This window comes from Cryptomeria japonica, chromosome 11, assembly GCF_030272615.1.
Source record: "Cryptomeria japonica chromosome 11, Sugi_1.0, whole genome shotgun sequence".
Classification (NCBI taxonomy): domain Eukaryota; kingdom Viridiplantae; phylum Streptophyta; class Pinopsida; order Cupressales; family Cupressaceae; genus Cryptomeria; species Cryptomeria japonica.
The window spans coordinates 727,373,747-727,394,509 of NC_081415.1; the positions used below are offsets into that span (position 1 = coordinate 727,373,747).

At 36.1% G+C, this 20,763-nt stretch overlaps 1 protein-coding gene across 3 annotated transcripts in view; it reads right to left on the reverse strand.

Moving 5' to 3' along the window:
• Positions 1–20,763, reverse strand: part of LOC131050824 (uncharacterized) — a 130,155-nt gene that overhangs the window by 27,208 nt on the left and 82,184 nt on the right. For all 3 annotated transcript variants that reach the window (XM_057985112.2, XM_057985111.2, XM_059214024.1), the window contains exons 9-10: positions 11,227–11,308; positions 11,036–11,083 (exon numbers count right to left, since the gene is read on the reverse strand). In XM_057985112.2, the coding sequence (XP_057841095.2) occupies positions 11,036–11,083; positions 11,227–11,308 (130 nt within the window). The remainder of the gene's footprint in view (positions 1–11,035; positions 11,084–11,226; positions 11,309–20,763) is intronic.

The window sequence follows — 20,763 nt, forward strand, 5'->3', positions numbered from 1 at the left end:
CAAGCCATACATATGCATATCAATGTTCAATATATACTGCCCTAGGGATTATCATAATCCCTCCATTAGACTAAGGGAGTTTCCTCCCTACAGCCTCCATCATGTAATCACATTTATATTACATTTTATAATGTATTACTATTTTCCATTCCATAATCCATATTTACATATGCCTAATCTTAACGCGTATTCCCTAACATATATTCAGCAAAATATATATCATCCCAAAATTCATATTTACTTATTAAAGTATATTTCTAACTATTCATTGAGATGTATTTATTAACATCTAAGAACCATTCATTAACATATGAATAAAATGTTCATTACTTATATTCGTCTACATATGTATTAAAATATTCATTATTAATGTTCGTCAATATACGTATTAAAATATTTATTATTAATATTCATTAATATATATATTAATTAAATATTCATTATTTTATTTATTAACCTTTGTAATGGTCCTAGTTATGCATACGTATTCTATCTGGGTATCTATCTTTATTAATATATTCATATAAATAAACGTTAGTGATGCATGTAATTATAAATGTGCATTGGTATATATGTGTGTGTGTGGTACACACGTCCACACACATATATTTCTTAAGACTCTTACCCTTCTTACCTGTCCGCAGATCGCAGTTGGTGTTCACGTTCACAATCTGTAGTGTGGTTTGCAGGCGGCGTCCTTCTTTCTTCCTTCCGCCCTCCTTCCTTCCCTCGTACTGCGTGTTGATGCTTCCCCTTTAAACCCCGTGAAGGGATGTGCCCCTCCACGGGTCCCCTTCCGCATGAAGGGGTGCGAGGGTAACCGCAGCCCAGGCTGCGGTTACCGTCGCATCTCTTTGTGCGGGGGTAATCATGGGGGTGGGGGGGTTTTAATAATTTTAATATATGTTAATATTATATTGTGCAGGAACTTTATTATATTTTAAATATTTGATGTTTTTAAATATACTAACTATTATATTGACATATATTAAATGTTGACATTATATTTGTATTAAATATTAAATAATACTTTCTTATTATATATTAAATATATTTCCTTTATTATTTTTTATATTGACATTTAATAATATATTTAATAATATTTTTCTTTATTATTTTATATATTAAATACATTAATATTTTAATCATTTATTTACAATATTTAATGATTTATTTCCTCTTTAGGATATTAACATTATTTAATAATTTGCATCAAGTGATATCATGGGGGTTATCACAAAAAATCATCAACAAATCATATTTTAATTGTCATTATCGGACTGAGATCAGAATCAAGGTTCAGATAAGTAGGGTTTGTGCTTATGTTTTGTGCCCTAGCTGGGCAAGGTTGTAATCTGTGTCATGTTGAGACATGGACCAGCTAGGACTCGAACCTAGGACCTTCCATACGCTGTTGGAGTGCTCTACCACTGAGCTATTGGCCCCTCTTGGACCAGTCCATCGTCGGTCCGAGTGTGGCTTATTTCCACCAACACCCCCCCTTAAGCCACACCTCTCGTGTACTTGGGGCTCCTAGCCTGGCCCTGGCTCTGATACCATGTTGAGACATGGACCAGCTAGGACTCGAACCTAGGACCTTCCATACGCTGCTGGAGTGCTCTACCACTGAGCTACTGGCCCCTCTTGGACCAATCCATCGTCGGTCTGGGTGTGGCTTATTTCCACCAACATCAATATAGTTTGACTAATAACTAATCTAGAAGCATTGGCCTCAAGGGTATGTACAGCCACAACCAAAATTAATCTAATTGATACAAATGGATTCTTCATAAATAATTGTTTCAAGGTGGAAAGTACTTATAATTCTGTAATGTCCCATTTTAGATACAATGCAATATATTCAGAAAACACAATTCTCTCATACCACTGTGATGTCCCCTTTTAGGATAACTTGTGAATTTGGGACAATTGTCTTGCAATATCCATCGCAAGAGACTTATTTCCTTTAAGTCTCAATTATTACTATGAATTTGATCTATGATAACACTTTGATTTATGCAACTGATATAATATATATATACAATAATAATATTATGCAATTGATATAATATATATATACAATAATAATATTATGCAAGGAACAATATATATATAGATTAAATGTTGATCACTGCTATCTCTGATTGAACAATCACATATATGCCAGATGATCTGATCTATATATCTGCACTTAGTGCAATTCACGCTGATGAGATTATCTCTGCTATATCTGCTATGTCTGATGTTAAATATGCAAGATGATCTTGATATTCAATCTTATGTTAGCCTTCTCTGATTTAACAATGGATAATATGCTATAATGTCTTTCTATTGCCTAGAGTGATGAATTGCTATTTCTGATTTAACACTTGAGTATATGCAATGTATATATATATATGATGCTAATATCGTTGGTAGTGATATGTTTCTGTTTCAGATGTGTGATTATATGCTTGCAACAAGAAAATGATTCTGTTTCTGATGTAGATGATTTGCACTTGCAAAAATGGTGTTGTTTCTGATATTTTCTTTTGATCTAAGCAACCGAAATAGGCCAACAAGCTTATGCTCAAACGAGCTGATCCAATAAAGGATAAATAAGAGATAAAGGTTTTCTAATGATCCAATATCTTTATAATTGTAATGATCAATTGTGGTCGATCTGGATATTATTACCACTGTCTCAGTTTTGATATTTTCTTGCCTTTGCGATGTTCTTATGATGCCATCTCCCTTGAACACTTCCTTTGTAATTGTGCATCCATGACTTAATAGGTTTATGGTTCAACTAAGCGCTCCCATGAGGATATAAATAATCTGAAAATATAATCCCATGATGCCCAATGGAATGGGAAAGATCTTGCTTATATATCTTCAAACTGAAAGGATCGCACCCTTTGGTAAGGATGAGACACTTCCCTTCATTATCATGATGATTACAAATTACCTTAATAACAAATGCTAACTGTTGTATACCAATCACACCATTCCATTTGTATGCTAATCACTTAGTCTTCTAAATCGATACCCTTAATTGATATTAGTAATGCACCTTTTATCATATTATTATTGACATAGATTATCGATTTGGTATGATAATTTGATTGTTTATGGAGGGTATGCAGATCTCTATAAATTGATACCTTCATTAACTCCATACGTTTAAGGGATCGATACTTCCTCTTTCTTTATATACCTGCCTCAATGGATTGATCAATAATGTATTATCGGCTTCTTATTGCTGATGATGAAGATATGACCTCCGAACAAGTTCTCTGTTATCTTCTGTTTAATTGTAATGTCCTTAGAGTCTGCATTCCTTGATTACGAGGATGGGGTATAGCTTATCAAATCCCTTGATTTATTTCATACTCGATATCTTTATCTCCTCTATATAAGTCTATACCTTGTCTGATCTTAAGAATATGAATGATAGACTGGAACAGTGTAATGAATCGCTTGCAACACGATAGTCTTTGCTTCATCACCGCCATCATCTCATGGCCCGCAATCGAGTGAATGCCCGCAAGGAATATGAGTCATGATTTCAAATATAGGAGACTCTTTAACGGTCTAAGTACAGAACTTCCGCATTCATGACTCTCCATTCGTCCACGGTTACAAAGGAAAAAGAGTTCTATTAGGTCTGATGCATATGGGTTATACAATATGGATTAATAGTCAAACACTTCCGATAATTGATTCATCGGTATTTATAATGATTCCCGTGTTTACCTGTTCTCATCACGGTAAACATTAAAGTTTGGCTTCAAGAGATATTTTCGATTTTGCTAATGGGTTCTCAATCTATTCCAACGCTTATTGCATTATAATTGTTTGATAGTTACTATATAAATAATAATAAATAATAATCATATATAACAATAATAGTAAATAATAATCATAACAAATAATAATAAACATTAATAATTATATATTAGAGGAAAATCGTGAAGTCTCATAAATGAGACGATTTTCCAATATTATTAAATGTTAATTAATAAATGTTTTAATTATCGTGTTTATTTAATCCAATGTCCAAAGAGGGGTTATGACAAATTCTCTTACTGATTAGAATGTAGAGTGATCAAAGGTCAAACCATCTAATAATGTAGGTTGTTGGTGTAAATAATTATTCATCTTGGATATTAATACACTTACTTAAATTTACTTAGGATAATGCATTTCATAGTAGTTTGGATATGAGACACTTGGGTGTTTGTGCCACATTGGGATAGTGTGTGTAGGAGAAATTCCACCTTTCATGGTGTTGATCTTGTTATTACACTATCATATCCACTTATTGTGGAGTGATAATTCCACCTTCGGTGGGTGATCCACCTCATGTGGAATATTATATTATTTCTCCTACCTACCCACACCTATTTCCTACCTACCCTTGTTTCTTATTGAGCCACATGTCATGTTTGTGTGCTCATACATCCATATGGCCTTGCCTATATATGCAGGCCTCTATTCATTGTATGTAACTATTGAACATCTTGTTATTGATCATTTCTATTGATGAGAATACAATTTATTCTTGTCCCATATTGTGTCTCTATTTTGTACATTTCATTGAGCTCTTGATCTTGGCAAAATCCAACATGGTATCAGAGCCATTGGGGCTTCATTGACTCGTCTTGAAGAGGCATTATTGTGACATCAAGAGGTAGATCTGAGGAGCAGCATCTTTTGGAGGCGTCCTAGACTAGATCCGACCCCGCCATTGCGTCCAGAAGGCCGTTTCCATGAATTTTGGTTATAAATTCAGCCTATTTTGGTGAGAAAATTTTTTTCCCCAATTTTGCTATAAGCGTACGGATTTTCGGAATATTATTGTATTTTTCGAAAAAAAAAAATTCCTTTTCTGAAAAATATTTTTCAAAAATTGAAAAAATAAAAAAAAATTCGAAAAAAAAATTGATTGAAAAATCAAATCAAAAAAAAAAGAGAGTTTTTTTTGGGGGGTCCGCAGACCCCCCTGTGACGCCCGTACCTTGCAGGTCGCAAGTGTACCCGCAGATTTCCGGCCAACTGTACCCGCACGTCCGTCAGCTCCCACCGCCAAGAAGACTCCTGCTGCGTCCTCCCAGCTCCTCTGGCGACGCTGACCGCCGCCTGCAGTGTACCGCCCGCCGAAGGTTTTCCCGCCGCCGACGCTCCGCTCGCAACGACCCGCTGCCGGCCCCCACGCCGTGTCCCCGCCGGCGCCCAGGTTCCTCCCGCCGGCCCCCACCACCACTCCCGGGCCCGAATCTCCTCTCCGGCGCCAGCTCCAACAGTCCGGCTCTCGGCTTCGCCAGTTCCTCCGCCATGCGGACACCAAACCGACGAATCCATGCCCGCCACGTGGCAGGGGGCCACTGGCCCGTGGACACATAACACTGACACATAGGCATCTGTACCTTCCGTACAATGACAAGCAAGCCACCCGTACACAGTCATCTACCACGTGTTTATCCAGTCAGTGAATCCGTACAGTACGGAATACACAGTCACCTAGCCACATCATTCGTCCGTACAGTACGGACGCCCAGTCAGCATAGGGCGAAGTTTTTGCGACAGTCATATGGCCGTCAAATTTAATCCAGTGACTTGCTGACGTCAGCACCACATCAGCAGGGTTTGAAAATTTTAGGACCCCCCTCTCATTTGCATTTTTGATTTTGCAGTTCAACTTCAAATGGCCATAACTTGCTCATTTTTGCTCCTTTTTGGGTGCAATTTTTTTTGAAATGGGCTAGAATTTCGTGCTCTCCGCAGTGGTGAAGAAATTTTTTGTTTTTGATACACAAATTTTTCAGAAAATGCAGTTTTTGGTGACTGTACCTGAGTAATCCCAGTTTTTGCAACTTCAGAGGCTTCGTTTGGGGTCATCCGACCTCCTTTTTAGGTGCCGTTTTTTTTGAAAGTGCGTATTTTTTTGTCTACTTTCACATGATGCTATCAGATTGATGCCATTGTAAGTAGAAATTGTACTTTCAGATCTTGGCCATTTTTGGCTCTCTTGGTACTTGTATATTTGCTTGAATCTCAGTTAGATTCATTGCACTATTGATTGAAGTCTCTTGTATCTCATTTGAGAATTTGTAAAATTTGCATCATAAGTCCACTTTGCCTTGTTTTGCAACTGGCACATTGTAATCGCACTAAGTATAAAGTGCCAAAATCATCACTTTAGGGGGGGTACGTTGATTGAGTGAATTTGGGGGGGTGTCTCTTGTGCTTTTGTGCTCTTTTGTTCTTTCCTTTTTGCTGCTATGGGTTCTTCTAAGTTTCCTCTCTTAACTCCACATAACTATGCTACTTGGAAAATTGATGCAAGGAGTAAACTTATGGAAAAAGGACTCACTCATTACATTGATGGAACTATTGTTGCTCCAGCTGATCCTAAGATTGATCCAGTTGGTCACTTAGATTGGCTCACTAAAAATATCATGGCAATTGGTACCTTAAGAAAGTATGTATCAAAGGATCTCATTTTTCATATTGAGAAATGTACTCTAATCAAGGATGCTTGGCAAAAGTTTCAAGACTTGTATGGTCAAGTTGATGAGATTAGGGGATATCAAATTGATAGTGATCTCACCATGTTAGATCCCAAAAACTTTGATACTATACAAGATTATGTCACTAAGGCAAATGAGTTGAGGGCACAACTCAAAGATTGTGGCATTGATAAGAAGGATACTCAATTGATATTCAACTTGATAGGCAAGCTTCCACAAGAATATGCAGCATTTGTTTCTAATTTCCACACCCATAGGATGACAATGGGTTCAAGCTACACAATGCCTACATTTGATGCTTTCAATGAAATGTTGATGATGGAACAAACTAAGTTGATAAGCATGGGCATTCTTAAGGCTTTTAAGTCTCAAGCATTAGTGGCAAATCAAGGAAACAAAGGAAATCAAGGAAAGGACAACTCAAACAAGAAGAAATGGCAATCAAAGCCTAAAGAAAAAGCACCATCTTCTCCACAACAAGGAGATTCTTCCAAGAGAGATAATTCACCAAAGAGAGAGAGAACTACTTGTGCTTATTGTAAAAAGATTGGTCATGAGGAGAATCGTTGCTATTCTAAGAAGATTGATGAGCTCACACATATCATCAAAAAGAATAACATTGATTTGCCTAAAGTCTACAAGAAGGATGATTCATCAACTTCCACTTCCTCACATTCAAAAGGAAAAGGGCAAGCATTCATGGCTTCTACAAGTGGGAAGACTCACTCTTTTGGAACAAGAAAAGGAAAAGCTCTATGTGCTACTATCAGTCATGATTCAGAGAGATGGCTTCTAGATTCAGGGGCTTCTCATCATATGGCATCTTCACAGTCTATGTTCTCTACATTTGAGCCTTGCACCATGCCACAGATTTTGATGGGCAATCATACATACATGGATGTGATTGGGAAAGGATCTATTGACATTGGGGATAACTCCTTCAATGATGTGTTGTGTGTACCCCACTTGACAAACAATCTCCTTTCTATCTATCAAATCACACATGGCGCAACTAAGAGAGTTGTGGAGTTCACACCTGACTCAGTTTTCATTAGAGACATGGAGACTAGAGCTATCATTGCAACTGGGGTGGTTGATCATGCATCTCGGTTATACTCCTTTTCAGATTTTGTTGATGATGATGATTTCACATTTGATGACTCTACACATGATGATCACACTTATTGTGATGGTTCAGATTTTGAGAACTTTGGACACTTGAACATGGGGATTCTCACATGTAACCCCGTTCTTGAGTCTTGTATTTCATCTCCTCATATTGATATCACATCACCTATTGCACCTGATGATGCAGATAGTGCGATAGTTTTGCCTTCATGTGATTCAGTGCAGCAGGATATTCATTGTCTTCTAGCTTCAGATTCATGGGATGATTACTTGACAGATATTGCAGATTTGTTTGTGGAATCCTTCATTGCAGATTTGGGAGACATCATTGATGACATTCATCTTCTCTTTGATGAAGGTGATCCTTCTTCGATTGTTGCGAGGGCACACTCTAACCCTCTTGTTCATTCTCTACATGATCATTCTTTCGAGGTTGACATGATTGTGGATACTTATGTACAGCAGTTGGAGGAGGTCTCTTTATGTTTTGAGGAGACATATGAGTCTTTGGGACATGTTCTACATCCATCTCCACTAGATCTTGGAGTGCCTTTTTCAGCAGTGTGGCACAGTTTACCACCTTTGGAGGGGGTATCTTTCAGCATCGACATGGGGGCACTTGAGCAGTTTTCAGAGATTCCTTTCATCATGAGTTTTCTTCATACATCTTCCCTTCATGATTGGGGAGACTTCATGGATACACCTTTGGTTTTGTTTCTTCCCAAGGGGAGGAATGTTGTTCGCCATTCGTGGAGCAGTTTCTTCATACATCGAGCTTCTATCATTGGTGCAGATTCTCCATTGAGGGGGGGTCACAGTTTGACTTCTCTTCTTCTCTCATATGGGGGGGACTTTTTCCTCACATGGGGTTTTGTTCCTCACATTCTTCTATGAGAGTTCTCTTCTATGTTTTTCATCTCTCTTTTTGGGGGAGGGTTTTTTCCCATTGGGTTTTTCTCTCTTTCCCCACTTTGTGAGAGATTTCATTGCATTGGTTTGCATGCATTTGCATTTGTACATGGGTACCTAACATGGCCTCGTAGCCGGGACCCATCTTGCATTGCTTAGTTGCATTGTAGACTTAAGTGCATTCCCTTAAGTTGCACTTAAGGGGGGGTGTTGGTGTAAATAATTATTCATCTTGGATATTATTACACTTACTTAAGTTTACTTAGGATAATGCATTTCATAGTAGTTTGGATATGAGACACTTGGGTGTTTGTGCCACATTGGGATAGTGTGTGTAGGAGAAATTCCACCTTTCATGGTGTTGATCTTGTTATTACACTATCATATCCACTTATTGTGGAATGATAATTCCACCTTCGGTGGGTGATCCACCTCATGTGGAATATTATATTATTTCTCCTACCTACCCACACCTATTTCCTACCTACCCTTGTTTCTTATTGAGCCACATGTCATGTTTGTGTCCTCATACATCCATATGGCCTTGCCTATATATGCAGGCCTCTATTCATTGTATGTAACTATTGAACATCTTGTTATTGATCATTTCTATTGATGAGAATACAGTTTATTCTTGTCCCATATTGTGTCTCTATTTTGTACATTTCATTGAGCTCTTGATCTTGGCAAAATCCAACACAGGTCCTTGATTGTCTAAATAGTGTTAGACTAACATCGATGAGAAAATCAAAAGACGCACTATACATAAATACAATAACTCTCCACAATAGAGAATATCAAAAGCATCATATTTGTAATGTCCCTATTTTTATGCATCTTGTTCTACGAGCGTTGGCCAGTTTTCGGAGTTTTCCTTAGGTTCCCAAGTGTGCAGGAAGTGCTCCAATGTTCTTTGTGAGCCAGTTCTCAATTTCGAAGAGTTTCGACGACGGTTTCTATTTTTAGTAAGTGCTTACATGGCACCAATCTTTCTAGTTTTTTTTGGGGGGGGTTTGTTCTATTTGCTCCTCGAAGAACACTGGTATTTATAGTAAGTGCTTGCATGGCACTGATCTTTCTGGGTTTGTTCTCTTTGGTCCTATAAGAACATTGCTATTTATAGTAATTGCATGTGTGGCACTTATCTTTCTGGGGTTTTTTAAATTTGTTCTTTTTGGTTCTCAGAGTACACTGCTATTTATAGTATGTGCTTGTGTTGGCATCAGTTATCATCTTTTGGCTTCAATTATATTCTGACATGATCAAATTTGCATTTTTGGTGTCTTGCCAAGTTCTGTAAGGTGATGGAAATTATTTTGATATTTTCACTAAAGTGTTTGAAAAATGACTTTTTAGTATTTGACTTAAGTGTTAAATATCTTGTTATGTCCCCAAGTTGGACGCCTAGGCTGTAGAGGATAAAAGTTGTTTTTAAAAGGTTATATAGGGGCCTTTTTGAGGGAATAAAATATTCAAATATTTGAAATGCCCTAATGTTTCCCTCCAAGCTCTATATATTGGAGTTTGGGCTCTCATTTCTGCATACAAAGGTTGCACACATGACAGAATGTTGTTGGAATAAACAGAGGAATTTCTTCTGGGTGTTGTTGAGGATGAAAACCCTCTTCAATCGGCTGGCTTTGGTGGTAAGAGATCCACCCTAGCTGGATTTGGTATTTTCATTCAGGAAACACATTGAGTTTCACATAGTTTCGTAATTCGGGTCTTCAAAAAGATAAAATCTTGATGCAATTTTTATGGCTGCTTCGACTCATATTTATGGTAAATTTTATGGCATTGTTTTTTGGTGTGTTTGATTTAAGTTTGCAGGGTTATGTTGGCTCATCAAACCACTTTCCATGAGAATTTGTGAGGGTTTCAATTAAGTTCGGATCCACTTTCCATTGTGGATACATTGGGCTGCATTGATGAGGATTCCATGCATAGCCATCTTGTTGGGGTGCTAAATTCAGAATAGGTAGTGCAAGCTTATTTTAGACTTTTCTAGGAGTGACAAATCGGTTGGAGACCTAACTCCTATGTTGGTGATTACATGGTTATTGCCTTGGAGTGTTTGGTCCCGTTTATTGCTGGAGATTTCAAGCTCTGCTGAGGGTATTCGTGCAAGTTTCAGACCTTAACGAGTTGTTATGATGCTTATATGAGTCACCTATTAAATAGATGCTGTTTATTTTAAGTTACTTGGCAAACCTTCAAAAAAAAAATTTAGCATGCACATTACAATATTACACAAAATTCAAATAACATCTCTCTCAAAGCAATCAAAAGCTATTTATTGCTATAGGAATTAACGTTCAAAATAATAGAACAAAATATGTTGTACATACACACTTGTTTAAATAGCAATAAATATTACTTCCTACCTTGAGTAAGATGACAAAATATTAATCTCGCCAACAATCTATATAGAAATCAAACAAACAAGAACAACTATAACAGTATGACTAGAGAAAACAGTTCTGCACCTGATCTCCAATTTCATCCTTGATAACCATGCTAGGAAGTGATTTGACCTGCATACGTGTCAAAAGTAGGCACTTCTTAAATAGTTCAGAATGCAAACACCCACTTTTAGATCAAGTCAAATATAAAACCTAGATATTTACAGGCTTTTACAATGAAAAGAAAAAGGTCGCAGAAAACAATAATTACAAACCAGACGTGAGAGAGATGCCAAAGTCAATGAGCAAGAAGCCACATCTGCAACTACACGACGACGAAGCAAAACATCCAATTCCCTATAAAAAATATCAACCATAAGATTTGGTTAACAACTCAATCTATAAAGTGGAATATTTTGTATTATTTAGCATACCACTTAGCTTTAACTAAACTAAGAACAATATACCATCTTTGGAGTCAATTAAAACAATAGGCTCAGAAAGGATTTGTTCTTGTGTTCTCGATAATTTATAGATCTAATATGCACTTACAGTCAAAGAAATGAGAAATTGTAAGGCCTTTGCTCCTCTATAATTATAGACAAATGATATTGATAATCGGTCTTGATGTTTGAAAAAATCTATAGAATTTCAATGGAAAGTTCATTTTTGTGTTGTGAGATAGAAATTATTTTAAGATCAATAGTAATACAAATTGAGAAGTGAATTCAAAAACAATAGTGATTTACTAAGATTAAAAAAAACCCTATGCTATGAAACATAACTAAGCAGATCAGTTGTGATCTGGGGAAAGGTTTGTCCTTCAATAGCCAGTGTCTTTTGGAGCTCCTTGGAACAATGTGCCTGGCTGGGTGTGTGGCATGGAATTTGAGGTTCCGAAGGAGGTGGGATATTGTAGCACTCTTTATTCAATTGCTTGAAAAGAGTGAAAAAGCATATACATAGTGTTTCAAACATGGCAAGATTGAGAAGTTAGGTTTGGTAAATGGCAGTCGATCCTACTCCAATGCCAGCATTGGAATGATACAAAAAAGTTTTAAGTATCAACCAAAATAACAAAATTAAAGGCCTCATTCCTGAAAACAATCTTTGGTTTGTTTTGGTCTCCAAATTCTTCACATTTGTCTAAGAATAACAAAAGGAGCATTAAGAGCACCAAAAATTCAAGGAAATTGTATATGGAGAAAAATTTTGTAAGGGAAGGGACAAAAGAGTGTGGCAATCCAATAGAGAACCCTGGCCCCCCTTTCCCTAGCTCCAAACTCTGTTTTGAGAATAGTTTTGATCAATAAGGAACTGAAATTAACAAACGTAGCTTCTTTATTTTTTGGCTTGAATCTATGTTTTTTGGCAGGAGACGGCAATATACAAATTCATATATATACAGATATTTATGAATTTTTCAAATATATTAATATATTAGAGAGAGAGAGAGAGAGAGAGAGAGAGAGAGAGATGTCAATAACTGATAACAACATCATTTGCAAATGAATCTTGAGGGTAGTAGTACAACAGCATAACAAATTTCAATAAAGCATTATAACAGCAGTCTCAAACATCAAAAAACCATGGTCTATCAATACCCAAAAGTCTGAAACATGCATTTAGAAGTCTCAAACATCAAAATACAAGAGTCTATGAAACTAAGCCTCATTTGAGCTATCAATATGAAAAGACTTAGAACCATCTGAGTCACTAGCACCCTCTCGCAGAAGTGGATCATCCAATGGTAGCCCAACCAGTCCTGGTTGTTGGGTTAGTTTATTGTTTGATTTTAACTCTTTATGTCATTTTAGGGTTCCTTCATGATTTAGAAGTCCTACTTGACTTAAATAGCCACTCAAGATTTCAAAAGTCCAGCCTGCTGCTTTTTCTGTTTTTGGTGTCAAAAACTCCTTTGTTGTCATTTTGCCTTTGTGCAAACTATAGTTAGTTACTTTACAACTCTATTCTTCCTTCCATGATTTTTTGTTGTCCACCTATATCATCCTCCCCTAACAGCACTATCCCATAGTGGTGCAGAAGCACCTAGACATCAAGACATCGCAGGAGATCTTGAGGGATATTTTAAATTTAAGATTTTAATCCATATGTTTGGATATGATATTCAATGTAATAAAATCAAATGTAATGCCTAAGGGCAAACAAAATTGTAAAATTGTCATTTAGTTGTCATTTTAAGAGTCATGTGATGTGTTTTGTAAAGCCATGAAGTCATTTATTCAAAAGTGTAAAAGTTGTCAACTTGACAATAAAATGTTGTCAAGCAAAGTTGCAAAAATGCAACAAAAGTTGAAAAAGGGTTAAAAGTTGGTTATGAGAGGTAGTTGTAAGGTCAAAACTGACCAAAAGTCTATAAAAAGTCATTTTATGGTCGTTCCAAATCATAAAGAAAAGAAAGGAAAGAAAGGAGAACATTTTGATACATTTTGGTGCATTCTACTATTTTTATTTTGATTGGCTTTCCAGTTTTTATGTTGGTTCCAGGCCTTGTACGACCATGTATGGCCTAGGAACCTTTGTAAAATGTATAATGGATGGTTAGATATGTGAAGTACCTTTCTTTTCCTTTTTATTTGGAGTGATTATGTTTAGAAATGAAGAAGTTATGAAATTTTTGGTGAAAGTTGTTGATTGCAGATTTGAGGTTCTCTGAGAACAATCATGTTGCAGCATATGGTACGGATTCATATGGAATTATTATGACCTCTAAATAGATTCATTGGATAGATATGTGAATCCTCTCTCATTTCCATTTGGTTTGAGTCATTTTTATTTATATTTATGGAAGTTATGAAGATTGTGGTGAAAACTGGTTTTAAACTATCTTCAATGGAGTTGCAGGCAATGGTTTGATATTATCTCATGATTTAACCATTGGAAAATTTAATGGATTACATATTCTGAATCTATATTCATATATATTTTATATGAAATTGGTTTGGTGTCTTTTGGTTATTTTTTGTGAAATATATTCGATGCCCTAGGCGGACTGGGCATGCACATGCTTTGTTTGGGAACAGCAGTATTGGGTCTCGGTACAGAGGCCATAACTTTTAATCTAACCATTGGATTCTCCTAAGTTTTTGATATGTTTTAAGAAGTATAGTTATCTAAATTTTCACCAAAGGGATCTTTGAAATAATATCTGGGTCAAAAGTTATGAATGACAGAATACAGGTCTATGACTGGGAACTTTAAAGATTGAAATGTGAAACATGAATATGGGTTATTGCATTAAGTTGATATTAATGAAGAGATGATTGAAAGAAGTTGTTAGTTTGCCTCTAAAGAATGAGTTTAAATGGATATTGATATTTTAATATGTAGATAGGGAAGAAGTTTTTTCTTTCTTCTGCATCACATAGGTAATCTATTCTCTCATAGCTACTAGTGTTGTTGTTGGAAATAAGCCAAACCCAGACCGACGATGGATTGGTCCAAGAGGGGCCACTAGCTCAGTGGTAGAGCACTCCAACAATGTATGGAAGGTCCTAGGTTCGATTCCTAGCTGGTCCATGTCTCAACATGGTATCAGAGCCAGATCCAGGCTAGGAGCCCCAAGCACACAAGAGGTGTGGCTTAAGGGGGGGTGTTGGTGTTGGAAATAAGCCACACCCGGAGCAACGATGGACTGGTCCAAGAGGGGCCAGTAGCTCAGTGGTAGAGCACTCCAATAGCGTATGGAAGGTCCTAGGTTCGAGTCCTAGCTGGTCCATGTCTCAACAGCTAGCTCATTTGCTTAACTCATGGCTCGAGTCCACTAATAGTTTGTGCATCCACTACTCCATCTGCCCCATTTTGCCATCATACTAATGTTGTAGGCTCCAAAAGCACACCCTCCAACAACACTCTCATGTGTTGGCTTTGTGCACTCTTTTGCTTTCGCATGAAGGTGTATTTCTGCACACGATCTCCTTCCTCAAGCTCATTTTGCAATCCCCTTCCTACATCCATTACTTTACAGTTTACACATTCAAGCTCCTGCATTTTCTTTCTCTACTTCTTTGCACCTGCCATAAAACCACCTTTGCACCAACGATAAATAAAGAAGCATATCAATAGCAAGTACATGTTCATCTTAAAATTCAAAAGTTGCATGGGCACTAATACGGATACGGATACGGATACGGCCACTTTTCAAGACCTCTCACATGGATATGGCATTTATATAACACACACACACAGATATAACAGAATTTTCTAATTTGTTAGAGAAGTTTTCCATTACTTTAGAAGCAATATAGACATATAATTGCTAAATATTTGAAAATGTTTATATTAAAATATAGTTTTATTATTAAAACAAAATTCAATTCTATAAAATTATTTTAAATCAAAATTATGGTGAATAAATATTTCAAAATAATTTTAAATCAAAATTTATACATTCAAAAGTCAAAACTAAAAAATCTCAATCTATAAAATTATTTTAAAATATAATTAACAATTTGAAATTGAAATTATTACAAATCAAATTTACCTTTATTTAAATCCTCTTAAATCTATAATAATTATTTTATTTAAATATTCTTACATTATTTATTAAAAGCAATTATTTACTATAAATTTACGACCATTTAAATTTAACCTTTAACTATTAAAAATTTAAATACAAATATCAAATTGTATATTAAAGTTATAATCATATGCACAACATAATTATAATGTTTTTTTGATAGACTACAACCAATATTAAATCTAATAGTAAGGGGATCAAAGGAGAGACTATGATGGATATCGAATATGGTTTTCCATTCAATTGTTTAACTTCAGAAAATTGTTTCACTTCCTAAAATTTTATGCAGAAGCATGATGGTTTAAACATGGACGGCTTAAACAGCAGCATAGGAATTAAATACATGGGTGAGCAAGTGATAAAATTAAATCCCCATCCACAAACCATCCATAGCGTAATGAGGTAAACTGGTGAATGAAGTCATTCCTCCCTGGCATCGCACTGTAAACCCTTGAAAAAACCCCATGAACAAAAAAATCTGAACACTATACAGATGCATTCCCATGGGGTTATATAACCAAAAAAATCTATTTTCTTTATAAATAGTTTTAGAATTTTACTGCAGTTAAGTTTATAGATTCGATGCAGTTTTTTATGGAATTGAATCGCTGCGGATATGGCATGGCTTAAATCATAGAGTTTTTAAAACACGTCAGTATGATATCTACGCCATATGAGCAACGTACCATATTCGTACCCATTTCAGGTATGGCGGTATGCGTACCAGGGAGGGAAGGTGACCTATCCTGCAGCCTTGTAAAATTCCATTTTTTGCATTGATGACACTAGATATTATATTTGCTGATCTGATGCAGGCTACAGCTTTATTCCCATCCATTTTATTTTCCTTGCTTTCTTCTATTTTCAGATGTCCTGTATGGAGACAGCCAGTTGTCCCTGAATGTTTCCAAGAGTTGCAGAGCCATTTCTGGGACATACCTGGTGCAAAGTGAGAAATCAGCGACAGGTTGGGGACATTTTCACGGCATCCTCTGTAATGTCCCCACTTTGAAATACAATTTAATGATATATGATGATAATAAAATTAAAATTAAAATATAAAAGAATATAATTAAATATAATTAAATTTTAATTAAGCTAATGAATGGTCAAAGGCATGAAATGAAAAGTCGTGACTCCCTCAAACATGAAATATAGAAGGGAGAAGAGAACCTCATTTGAGGGGGATAATTTGGGGAATGAGAAGTGTAGATCTGATTTAAATGAGTGCAGAACAGTGAACTGATTGTGAAAGGTTGTGTCCCTTTCAAAGGGCAGAAATAATAAAGAGTTGCACTCTTACAAAGGGTGCTAAGCGTGAAAGGGTGTGTCTCTTGCCAAAGGGTATACATGATGAAGAGGTGTGACATCTCCCCTACATTGAGTGATATAAAAGAAAGGAATCAAAAGCCTCTAGTGATATGACCAACGATCAGACCATATCAGTACTGTTATTAAGTTATAGGCATCAATTAGCCATGGGGAATTGGATCATTTATAATAAATTATATTGGGTTATAGAATAAGCAGATCAACATAATCATCAACCAGCAACTGGGGTTAAATTCTCATCCATAGAGCAATTAAATCATCAATGAAGATGTCTATATTGAATGATCAATGGAATGAAAAGCAAGAGATCAGATTAGACATACAGATCTGCAATCAGTAATCAGCAGACTAATAATCATAGAAAGGAAAAATTCAATTAGCATCACTGCTCATAAAGAGCAGATCAGTCATAAGATATAAAGCAGATCAGCTAATCATTCCAGATCAAGCATCGAAAGAGACATGCAAGTCAATCAATCCAAACAGAATATCTGATTTCATAATTAATCAAGGTAAAGTCAGTAGACTTTGATAGGTGCTGGGCCAAGATTTAGGGCAATCGTAAAAGGGGACATTACAAGTGGTATCAGAGTATGTTCCTGCCAGCCTAAGGGAACAGAGAACAGATTTGCTTGATTGTTTGTAGCGAAGAAGATAAGAAGTGATTACTTCATTAAGTCTGGTTGACTTTCTCAGTATAGACACAACAATTATCAAGCACAAAGAAAAGAACAGGCAGTGATCAGTTTATGAGAAGATAAATAATAACAAGGGCAGCGATTTTATTAGAGATCTTTAAGGCAATCAGCATAAAGCATCGATTGGAATTTAGTAGAAGACAACACATTTGTTAGTGATAAGCAATAAAACAATGACATTACCTTTCAAAAGATGGCAAGTTTTTTTATAATAAATGGAAAGGTAGCAGCTAGCAGTGATTACAAGAGAAAATCAAATTGAATGAAGAGATCAGGTTTATTAAGATAATGAGAGTAAGAAATTAGTAAATGGTGTGTTCTGTTCTTAATAAAGAAAATTATGATTATCTTAAAAGACATAACCTTTGAAAGGTTGTCTCTTCATCAAGTTGCCTCTTTTGATGAGTCTATAAAAAGGATTGTGAATTGTGGTGGAGGAAAGGGTGTGAAGAATAAAACAATATCAAAACACCAGCAAAAAAAGAGAAAATTATAAAGAGTTATCTTATGAAGATTTGTATAAAGAGATTGATTAATTATCTTGTGGATAAAGTGAATTGGCCCAAGAGGTGGGTCTGGTCCTGGTTGGATGCTCCTGCCTCTTGTGGATAAAGTGAATTGGCCTAAGAGATGGTTTTGGTCTTGGTTGGACGCTCCTGCCTCCTGTGGATAAAGTGAATTGGCCCAAGAGATGGTTCTGGTCCTGGTTGGATGCTCCTGCCTCTTGTGGATTGGTTACTCTGAGAGATGGTTTTGGTCCTAGTTGGACGCTTCTGCCCCTTGAGGGTTAAAATAATAGATTGACTAGACCAAGGGATGGATTTGGTCCTGGTTGGACGTTCCTGCTTCTTGTGGCCTAAGTAAACTATATCTACATGTGTATGCTTGTATCTATCTATGTGTCTACTTGGTGTATACAGTGTGTTTCCATGTGTATGCTCCGTGTTTAATGTGTATACTTTGTGTTGGGCATATCTACTACATGAATATTTATAATTACTGACTTCTATCACTGTGAACTCTATTTTTTTTGTTAACCTAGAAAGATGAGTTTATTTAGGAAAGAATATTGCAATTGAGGTCTTACATATCCTCTTCTCAATGAATGAGGATTTCACCTTTGTTTGTCTCAAGGAAACAACCAAACACAAATTACAATTGATGAGAGAGAACTTGTCCTAAGATTACAAATCTTCAGGGGTTAGTTAGAAATCCTTACATAGGGAAAATTTAGTTAAATTGATCATTGCTTGAGGACAATCAATCTTGAGTGGGGCGGGCTGTAATGTCCCCACTTTGAAATACAATTTAATGATAAATGATAATAATAAAATTAAAATTAAAATTAAAATATAAAAGAATATAATGAAATTTTAATTAAGTTAATGAATGGTCAAAGGCATGAAATGAAAAGTTGTGACTTCCTCAAACATGAGATATAAAAAGAGAAGAGAACCTCATTTGAGAGGGATAATTTGGGGAATGAGAAGTGCAGATCTGATTTAAATGAGGAGTGCAGAACTGATTGTGAAAGGTTGTGTCCCTTTCAAAGGGAAGAAATAACAAAGAGTCGCACTCTTTCAAAGGGCGCTAAGGGTGAAAGGGTGTGTCTCTTGCCAAAGGGCATAAGAGGTGTGACCTCTCCCCTACATTGAGTGATATAAAGGAAAGGAATCAAAAGCCTCCAGTGATATGACCAATGATCAGACCATATCAGTACTGTTATTAAGTTACAGGCACCAATTACCCATGGGGAATTGGATCGTTTATAACAAATTATATTGTGTTATAGAATAAGCAGATCAACAGAATCATCAACCAGCAAGTGGGGTTAAATTCTCAGCCATAGAGCAATTAAATTATCAATGAAGATGTCTATATTGAATGATCAATGGAATGAAAAGCAAGAGATCAGATTAGACATACAGATCTGCAATCAGTAATCAGCAGACTGATAATCATAGAAGGGAAACAATTCAATTAGCATCACTGCTCATAAAGAGCAGATCAGTCATAAGATATAAAGCAGATCAGCTAATCATTCCAGATCAAGCATCGAAAGAGACAAGCAAGTCAATCAATCCAAACAGAATATCTGATTTAATAATTAATCAAGGTAAAGTCAGTAGACTTTGACAGGTGCTTGGGCAAGATTTAGGACAATTGCAAAAGGGTACATTACATCCTCACATCCCCAAAACATTACGGGGATGGAAAACCCCAAGAAGAAGCTGGGTACACATCCCCATGTATACCTGGTTTCAAGCAATTACAACCACACAGAAATTCTGCCATATCTCAAACTTAGCATTTCATCTATCAAATTTTCAAAAATCATTACTTTATTTCCCAAATCTCAATTTACCAATCTATCTTTCAACCATCAAACCTTAAGTTCATACTCAAGGGTTTGACCCTCTGATACAAGTAAGAAAGTAATATAATAAGCTAAATCATCTATCCTTGACATTCATTTGACTCCGGATATAAAATTTAAAACCAAGGATCTTATAACCCACAACATATTTACATCACCATGATTACATTATAAGTACAGCCTAGAACAAAAACCATAAAGTTCTCCTGTAAAGAAACATAAGCAATAAGAATCTGAATGCATCTCCAACTGGAGTCTCAATGTTAAATACAAGTGGGTAAGATAATCCATGTCCAACAATGTTGACCCTTTCCAACCTATCATTTGACTCAGTTGAATGAAAACGCCACCACAATCCAATGAAAGGATGGGGGTAAACGAAAACTATCACATCCACTTCATTCTCATTAACAATAATTGCCACTGTGAACTGTTTGAGGGGTGTCAAAGTGCCAATGACCAACTGGCAACCAACACACAGAGTAGATACCCAAGTTTTTCATCAACAAAAAATTCATCTACAATACATAGCTTGTATTATCCCTTCCCTTATCTCAGTCCCATGACAGGATTTCTATCTCAGTGATTGACAATCAGGCATTTACTCCACAAAGTATAAATTGGGTTTTTTTGCAACACAATTACCATTTACCCATCACAATATTCATACTATAATAGATCCATGTTTTTATATTACAAAGATATGGTGTATAAATTAACAAAACAAATACAGCTGCCTGAACAGTTACATCCGTTAAGATGTCTCCGATTGGGTGTGCAAACAAATCTATAGTCCTACCCATGGTTCCCCATACAATTTCATTAAAACTTCCATCTAAAAATGCAAACTCTCCATCGAAGGCAG